Source organism: Schistocerca americana, chromosome 1, assembly GCF_021461395.2.
Source record: "Schistocerca americana isolate TAMUIC-IGC-003095 chromosome 1, iqSchAmer2.1, whole genome shotgun sequence".
NCBI classification, from domain to species: domain Eukaryota; kingdom Metazoa; phylum Arthropoda; class Insecta; order Orthoptera; family Acrididae; genus Schistocerca; species Schistocerca americana.
The window spans coordinates 567636784-567646479 of NC_060119.1; the positions used below are offsets into that span (position 1 = coordinate 567636784).

At 41.6% G+C, this 9696-nt stretch overlaps 1 protein-coding gene across 1 annotated transcript in view; it reads left to right on the top strand.

The window, feature by feature from the left end:
- The window catches only part of LOC124624962 (dipeptidyl peptidase 1-like), a 55231-nt gene extending 48564 nt beyond the window's left edge, over positions 1–6667 (top strand). Inside the window, exons 9-10 of the mRNA XM_047149141.1 lie at positions 3294–3448; positions 6308–6667. Coding sequence (XP_047005097.1) covers positions 3294–3448; positions 6308–6490 — 338 coding nt within the window. The 3' untranslated portion in view covers positions 6491–6667. The remainder of the gene's footprint in view (positions 1–3293; positions 3449–6307) is intronic.
- Positions 6668–9696: the final 3029 nt, after the last annotated feature.

Consider the following 9696-nt stretch of genomic DNA (forward strand, 5'->3'; position numbering starts at 1 on the left):
GCTTTATTCGGATTGTATTTCCTTCTGGTGTCTTAGGAGTACTACTAACGTTACGCTATAGTGCTGACACTTGCACTGGATGTATTTCACTGCACAACGCGTTCGCTTTTTTTTGCGATACTAACAGTTAGGCAGTCATTAGTTTCACACTAGCGCGTCCTAAGTACTGCTTTAGAACTACCTTAAGCATATTAAAGAATTACAGGTCTCTTTTTTAAATCAATCATCTCATTAACAAAATTCAGGATTAGTTAGAAGATTAGTTTCACTTTAAGAAAGCTTAAGACAACAGAAAGGATATTTCGACGTTGCGCTTGAAGACGGAAGTAAGATTTAAGAAAAATCAAGATGCGTTCATAGGGTTTGTTAACCTATAAAAACCATTCGACGATGTAAAATTATGCAAAATGTTGGAAATTATCAGGGAAATAGGTGTAAACCATAAGGAAAGACGCATAATATGCAATATGTACAGGAACAAAGAGGGAAAAATAATAATGGAATATCAAGAACGAAATACCTCAATGAAACAAGGTGAAACAGGCATGTTGTATTTCGCTCCGCTTGTTCCACGTGTACTTCGAAGAGACACTGATGGACACAAAAGAAGAGTTCAGGACTGCGATTAAAGTTCATGGTGAAAGGATATCGATGATAAGATCCACTGATGATATTGCTATTCTTACTGAAACTGAGGAAGATTTACAGGTGCTATGGAACGGAATGTGCAGCCTCATGAGCACATACTCAGGACCGAGAATAAACTGAAACAGGACGAAAGTGATGAGAAAAAGATGGAAATAGATTAGCGAGAAGCTTAACATCGAAATTGGGGCCCACGAAATAGATTAAGTGAATTGATTCTGCTGCGTTAGAAGCAAAATGTGCAAGGCGGATGAAGCAACGAGGATGTAAGAAGCAGACTCGCACGGGCAATGAGGGCTTCCTAGGCGAAAGAAGCATGCTACTGTCAAAAACAGGGCATAATCTGAGAAATAAATTTCCAAGTATATGCTTTTCGAGCATGCACTATGGGAAAACCGGAAAAGAAGAGAATCGAAGTCTTTGAGATGTGGTGTTACGCGAGCATGTTGAAAAATAGGTGAACAGATAAGGTAAGACATCAGGGGTTCTTTGCAGTATCGGTGAGCAGAGAAACATATGGGGAAAAAAGAGAAAGGGACAGGATGATAGGAGATTGAAAATGCAACAGGTTTAATAAAGAGTCTGCTTACATTACGCATATCTGTCCTCCTCTCGAGTACTGCTGTGTGCTATGGGATCTTTAACAGATAGGACTGACGGAGAACGTCGAAAAAGTTCGAAGAAGGGAGTTGGAGAGAGAGTGCCACGGATATGATATGCGAATCGGGATGGCTATCATTAAAACAGGAAATTTCAATCAGAAATTTTCTCTCTGAATACTAAAATATTTGGTTGGCTCTCACCTACATCATCTTAATAAGAAAAATCAGACTTCGCACGGAAAGATTTAAGAGTGCGTTTCTCCCACACGCTGTTCACGAGTGGTACGGTGGAGGAATAATCTGAAGTCGGTGAACACTTGAGTGTAAATTGTAGGGTAGTCTTGTAAATGCAAATGAGTGAAGATATCAAGGAATAAATTCAATGATAACGGAGAGTGTTGTGGGGGGTGGGGGGGGGGGGGTGGGGTAAAAAACTGCAGGCGAAGACAGACATTGGAATATGGCAGACAAATAAATGAGGACGTTGGATATGAGTGCCACTATGGCATGAAGAGTTTAATAGTGGAGAGAAATTCGCGGCAGGCCACATCAAACTACTCAGAAGCCTGGTGGTATGTCCCCCTCCCCCTGTCACCCCCAAACAAGAATCTCCTTTAGAATATTATCTACATTTTTTGTATTATGCACGAATATATCCATTTCTTCTATGATATCTAATCTTATACTTTCCCGATTTTGTCCACTATTTCCAGGTTGTCTAACTATATTCAAAAGGTTGAATATATTATGTATATTTTGGGTTGGTGCATAAGTTCGTAGCGTTTTCCCATAGGTTTAATAAATACAACATATATGCATAACAGAGACTTAAGTTGGAAGTAAAATGTTCTCCTTCACAACACTTTCCCACCAATGCTGCGGCAACTTTTCCATTCCGCAGAAATAGAAACCAAGTGGTTTTGAGGCGAAGAACTTGTCGAGCCATGTTCGGACCGCGTTTTCATCCGGAAAGGACGTTTGTTTAAGGTTGTTCGAGAGAGAGCGGAAAGTGTGAAAATCTGACAGCACAACACAAGGTGACTAAGGTGGGTGCGGAATGACTTTCTATCCCAACTCCTGTATAGTGTTTTTTGTTTGTCTAGCAGAACTCGGGCGGGCGTTATCGTGGAGTAGCGTCACTTCACGCAGTCTTTCTGGTCGTTGTTCTTGGACTGCGTCTGCAAGATGTCTCAGTTTTTGACAACAAACGTCAGCAGTGATGGTTACTCCTCGAGCAAGCAATTCGTAGTACAGCACACCGCCGCTGTTCCACCAGATGCGTAATACTATCTTATGTGGACGCGCGCAGGTCGTTGTACGGGGAGCTGCTGTTTTGTTTGGGCTTAACCATTCCTTTCGTTTCCTTATGTCAGCATAAAGACGCCATTTCTCATCACCCGCAACGATGCGGGATATGTACGGTCGGTGTTATTCACGATCCAATTGATGACCAGCAAACAGATATGCATCTATGACCACCCACCCGTTTTTGTGGTTTTGGCTTAGAGCATGCAGTACCCACACTGCCGATTCTTGAACCTTCCCCATTGCATGCAAGAATTCACGATGGTGGACTGATCACAGTCCATCACCTTTCTCAGTTCTCGAGTACGCAGATGTGGGGTTAATGCTTTTAAATGATCTCCATCAAACCGCTTAGGTCTTCATGAACGTGGAGAGTCACTGATACTGATGTCAAAACGATCTTCCTCAAAACGAGAAAACCATTTTCTTGGCGTGCTCTGTCCAATGGCATTATCTCCATACACGGCGCAAATGTTTAACTCTGCATTCACTGTTGTCACCCCTCTATTGAAATCAACAGAAGAATATGCCGGAAATGTTCCGATTTCTCCACTTGGCACTTCATTTTCTGGCGTCCGCACCTCCACTCGCTATCTCCAAATGACATAATGACAATGTGTAAACTCAAACAGCAACTGTGAACTACAAATAACAATCGACCTGGCACACACAGAGGCCACTGCCCGCTAACGGTAACAGGTTCGAGAGTTGTTGTGGTATACGATTTATTGTGCTTCACAGGCTACTACGGCGGCGGCAACGAGGTGCTGATCCAGGAGGCGCTGGTGCAGAACGGGCCCGTGGCGGCCGGCTTCATGGTGTACGACGACTTCCGGCAGTACGCGGGTGGCGTGTACAAGCACGTCGAGACCAGGGTCGACTTCAACCCCCGCGTGGTACGTAGCCCGCTGTAGGCCTACACTGCGCAGCTGCACTCTGTGAGTTCTCTGTTTTGACAGGCGCCGTGTCTTCCTACATTGATCCACTGCGTCAACCCCATGATGTTACAATAACGAAGCAAGATTAAGAGTCGTCGTACCGTCGACTGCAAGGTCATCATACATTAAGCATACGCTGGGGTAGGACGAGGAAAGTGAAGGAAATTGGCCATGTCCTTTCCACGGGAGCCGTGGAATCGATTTCAAACCACTGGAAACCTGTATCTGCACGATGGAGACAGACGCGAACTCTATTCCTCCCCATGTGAGCCCAGCGTCTTACCCGCTGCGTCACCTCATTATATACGAACTGACTCACTTATCTTGCCTAGGCGCCTTTCTTATAACTTTGTTCGTTACAAAGATATGAACATCAGTTCGTCTTTTTTTAAATGGAGCCCCATACATTTTATTCGATGGTCCACTAACTTTCCTCAAGACCTGTTCAAAACCGGATGATGGTGTACCAATCACATAAACATGACGTTATTAAAAACGTAGCTCACAACAGACTTTGGAACCCGAGTTAACTCGTCCACCAGCTGGGGCTGACAGTAAATAAATGCAGCGCGAGGAAACTGCACGCCGGTCAGGCAAGTAATGAGTTTCGCGTCAGAGTGGGCATCAGTTGTAAACTTATTTGTGCTTTCTCTCAAAAAAACGTTAATCTGTGTCGTTAGTCACTCTTGTCTTCATGAACGTTAACATAAATGCTTGTCGACAAAAAGTACGGAATGGTTGAAATTATAATTTTTTCTCAGGGTTGTATAGGTACATTCTTTACACAAAACAGTACTATAATACGCTACGTAATACGAGGGTAATACCAAAAGTAAGGTCTCCTATTTTTTTATAAGTACATAGACCTGATTATTTCTACAATGGTTTACATCAGTTTACAGCTTCAACATTTAGCTATTTTTCGACATGATCAGCATTTCTGTCGATGCATTTTTGTGGCAGTTTTTGTATGCCCCTGTCATACCAACTCACCACCATGCGATCTCCCGCTCCTTTGTTCGTCGTGAATTTCGGTCCGACCAGCTGCAAACTCTTTACACCACTTACGAACATTTTTGACATCCATGCACGACTAACCATACACTTCCGTCAATTAGCGATGGATTTCAATCAGCGCTGTGCCCTTTGCATTCAAAAACAGAATAACTGCGCGCAATTCGCACTTGGCGATAACATCCAACGGGAGCTCCACTCTCAACGGCTGCCTAGCCAAAGACTGAGCGCCTCAGCGCGGCGTGCGCATATTTACAGACAGCGCGTGAAGCACTCTTCATAACAGTGTGACCAACTGCCACACAAACAGAGTACTGTACTTATAAAATAATAGGAGACCTTACTTTTGGGATTATCCTCGTAAATTTATATAACTTAATGTCAAAAGAACATACGTCCGTCGATGTTTTGTATTTTTTCCCATCCTTTCCATTTTCGTTGTTTAAACTTGAGTATTGTATCGGACATGAAATTGTAATACACAAAAAGTAATTTTGGTGGAAATAAGTTTTAATTAGATAATTATAACCATTAAACTATAATGAGTAAAAGTTATACATCTTTGTACTAAGTTACCAGAAGCTGATTCAAACAAGCATAAATACATTATAAAGTTATTAAATTTTGAGCAGAAAAGGGCTAAGTCCAGATAGTAGTTTAACGGTACTGAAACGTTTATGATACGTATTATAACGCCTGTTCAGATTTATGCAGGTACAGCTAACATGGGCTGAACGCTCACAAATGTGGTGTTCAATCCAGTCTTGATCAAAGAATTTATTGACCTTACAACACCGTTCCTTATTCATCACTAAATGTTCTCGGAAAAGCAAGTTATTTCCTAAAACTGTTTCCATGGAAACACCTTTCTTTCCCCACGAGCATTCTATCACCTACTGCTCTTCTTACAAATGAATATATCTCACTAGTTTTTTCTATGGCTTCATGCTTTTTCTTTTATTTTATTTTTTAATTTCATTTCTGTCATACCCATAAGAATGACGCAGTGGTAAGCACACTGAGCTAGCATTCTGGAAGAAGACGGCTCAAACCCGCGTCCAGCCAGCCAGATTTCAATTTTCCATTACTTCCCTTAATCGCTCCAGACGAATGCCAGGACTGTTCCTGTGAAAGGGTGTGGCCGGTTTCCTTGTTCTTTGCAACATCCCTAGCTTGTGCTCCTCCTCTGAAGATCTCTATGTCGACAGGACGTTATATCCTAATCTTCCATTTAAGTCGTGATTTCCCCATATTTGTCTGTTAAAGCAAAAAAAAAAAAAAAATTAAGTTTTATAGTGCCTGTTTTGTCCGCTACAATCTGAAATTGCTGTAGTAGTTTACATTCCCTATTTTATTACTGCATAACTTTGGCGGAGCCTACAATACAGAGAATAATAGCAGTTGTACCATATAAAAATAAAATATTACTTACTTGCAAAAAAAAAAAAAACACAACACTACAATGTTCAGTTCGTGGACCAAAAAACTCAAGAAACAGGTAAGTTGTCGCCGTTCTGACGCCTGAGTTGCTTTGTTCCTCCATAGTTTACAATACAGTGACACTTTAGGTGGATCTACTAGCGCTATTTAGAAACAGCTGCTGTCCGATTCGAATCCAACTTTCTGCTAATCAGGTGTGTGACTGGAAGTCATAAATTAATTTAGTTATTTTTTACTTCGAGGACCGGAAACACTCAGTATTGAATAATAAAGATTGCAGGAATTGGAATATGGTAGTAATATCTTCGATATATAAGTAATTCTTAGAGGGCTGGTGTATAACGCCTAACTCCTGTTCTCCAGCCAACCAGCCACGCTGTTCTGATTGTGGGCTACGGAGTAGACGACGCTTCTGGCGAGAAGTACTGGATCGTGAAGAACAGCTGGGGCGCCGAGTGGGGCGACAGCGGCTACTTCCTGATGCTGCGCGGCGTCAACGAGTGCGGCATCGAGAGCAACACCGTCGAGGCCACGCCCATCCCCTAGAAGTGCCCAGAACATCAGTTAGCGCTAGCGGGGCAGTGCGGCGCGGGCTGCATACCTCCAGGGGCGTACGGTGACGACTGCGCCGTACCTCACACTGTCGTACCGTGAAAGCTGTCTCCCGATGAAGTGTTGGTGTACCTGTCAAATCTAAAACTGAAATAAATTTGGTTCCACCATCAGTAATCTTGCTTAGTCTAACTTTCGTAACCGCTAACTGGTGAAAAACATTTACAAGTCCGACCTATAATCTGTACTTCTATCTATTAAACAGCAGCACCAGGAAGGATAAAATGTAGAAATTTTACTTATCGTGTGTGTACAGATCAGCAGGATGGTCACATGACAAAATTTGTAGCTGATTTGGGAATATACAGTGTGTGAAACGTGCAAATAGCTGCAGCCCTGATAGAAACAATGGCTGGGCACTGAGCTTGCTGCTCATTTTCTTCCTTGCTACTTATTACTGCGCCGCAGGCTATCAGTCTCAGTGACTGGAGAGCTGAGGCCCATTTCCTGACTAAAGACACTCACGGAGCTAAATGATCCTGCACAGCCGAGCAAACGTTGCGTCTGTCCACTCGGGCACTAGTCGCAGGTACTTGGACGGGGCAACTGCGATGAAATCCTGCATGGCGTTGAACATGAACATCCTCAACCCATCAATCCCGTATTTTCAGTCGTGGTATTATGATCAACAGGAGCACCAATACTGTGCAACGATAAACCGCTGTTACGATAGGGTATTCCGCTACTACTGTCCGACATCCGCTTCCAGACACTGTTCTCCCTCATGCGAGAAAACACAATATTCACACAAACAAATGACATTCGAATGAGATTTTTGAATGAGAAACACGCTGCGTTTTCTTTCCTTGAATATAGAATGCAGATGTTGGTGTTACTACATATTTCGTGCGGTTGGGCTGGAATACTAGTTATTTGCACACTCAATAATGTACTACACTTCACGCCGATTTGATGCTTGTTGCATGCTGCCTTCAGGGTGTCGTAACTTTAGTGGCCAGGAGTGCAATACACCAGACTGAACTCAGTCTACAAAGCGGCATCACAATCAAACACACAACGTGACAATCAATCTTTCGGAGTAACAAATCATGCTCTCAGATTAACGGTTTCAGTGATTTTCTCACAATATCTAAGAAGACGCTGAACTGGTTCCTTAAAGGAGTTCATGAATTATTGTCTACACATGTAGACTGCTCCATCAATAATTATTTCATAATTATCATGAAAACACAAAGAAATCTGAAATCAGACCTGTCAAAAATATATTAACAATTTCCATCATTTATTCAAATATATGTGTTCTTATCAATTTCGTAACCTTATCTCGCTTTTTATATGAATCATAGTCTACTTTCTGACCTGGACTCGAACCCGAGATCTCCTACCTACTGGGCAGTTGGGTTAATCACTGCGCCACCCCGACACAGAGTTTATCGCAAATGCGCAGACTGCCTCAACCCATTCCCCCAACTGACTCAGGTCCATCTATCTGCAGTCTCTAACTAGTCCTCCATGCTCGTTAATTTTAGATTCCCGCTGGAGGCCGAATGTAAATATGCATCCACACTCAAGGTTGTGGATCCATTGGCCATCAAGACGAATCAACTATACATGAATGCTTGATGTTTGTTCCCTTGGACATGTCACCACGCATTCATATACAAAACCTGGTCAGGCTGAACGCCTTAGGCCGTGTCCTACGTGAGCGACAGAAGCTAGCAACAGCTAGCGACTTCTGGACACGCGACACTCCAGAGACAAGCAGCAGCATCGGGCGACAACCTTGGGTGTCCTGCGTGTTAGCGACCATGTCGCGCTACAAGATGGCTGCTTAGAGGCAACCAGCTGTTTCTATAAAACAGACTCTTTTAACCTGTAGAATACTGTAGCTGGAGAGTAAGGCTACAGAATTGGGTTTACTTAAGAAAATAAAGTGAAAAGGAATGCTGTGCATGAAATTAATTTTTCTCCATTGAGAATTTCATAAGTATTGTCAACTAAGAAGCTTACCAGAAAAATTCTTCGAAAACACGTGAATGATCGGAAGAGCATTCGACTATCTCATCAATAAATTAAATACGAATGTTGTTTTTTTTTTTTTACGTGATCAAGAACTTATAACAGCCAATAAATGCGGAAGAATGACTATTACACGACTAACTATGCTAAATAGAAATATAAGCACACAATTTGTTATAAATGATTAAGGGCTACGTGTGGTGCAGGGGTAGCGATTCGATTTACAATTTTGTGTGAAGAAAAGTTCCTGTGTTCGATTCCCGACAGTTCATATATTTTTACTGACTCAGTTACGTTCCTTTATACTAAGTTTTGTGTATACTGTTTACACTGCATCGCTAAGTAAATTTTTAAGGTCTTGCCAAAGACCTCGATCTTCACACCTCTCCCAGTATATCACACACATTTAATTACTAATAAATTACAATGAACCATGAAATTTTACAGATAGTTGATGTTGCGAACGTAATTCATCAGCAGTCAGTGTTAAGGCCAAGCGTTTTGATTGATCTATATATTCTCTATAAGTAAAGCTTAAAATTTTTTGAAAAGAAAGTCAAACGTTTTGTGTAACGATCTGTCTAGAAGTATGAAATAAAAAATTTTAGGGAAACGTTTGATGCAGTTCATTTTCTGTTCATGATTTCGAGCATCATTCAAAGGCAAGTAGAACGTTTCTCTGATCACCTTATTTCTTCTACACAAATCATTTTATAAAATATTTGATTGATTTCTTCCATTTTTGAATTTCAAGTTTTTTTCAGAAAGCATGATCTTTCTGACTCCTCGTTTGCCTTACTAACGTACTTGATTCTAAGGAAGCCTTTTTGACATTTAAATACCGCACCAATGTATCTTTTTATGTGCAAAATAGCTAGGTCTTGAACAGATGACATTTTTGACATTTCATTTACAACAGCTTTTCGTGAAATATGTCAATTTTTCCGCAGCGTATTTATTAAGTTTTCGTTCATTACCCTGATTACTTTCAAACAGTTCGATATTTTCATGCCAAACTAGACCTCATGCTGGTCACTTTGATACCCCGATTACCTGTTTCTCTCCCTTTGTTTGGCTACGAAAATTTGGGCAAAACCTCATGGTGTAAGTTACAGAGAGTCTTGTTTTCGGTCTGCTCACGCGTTTTCAAAAACGTATCG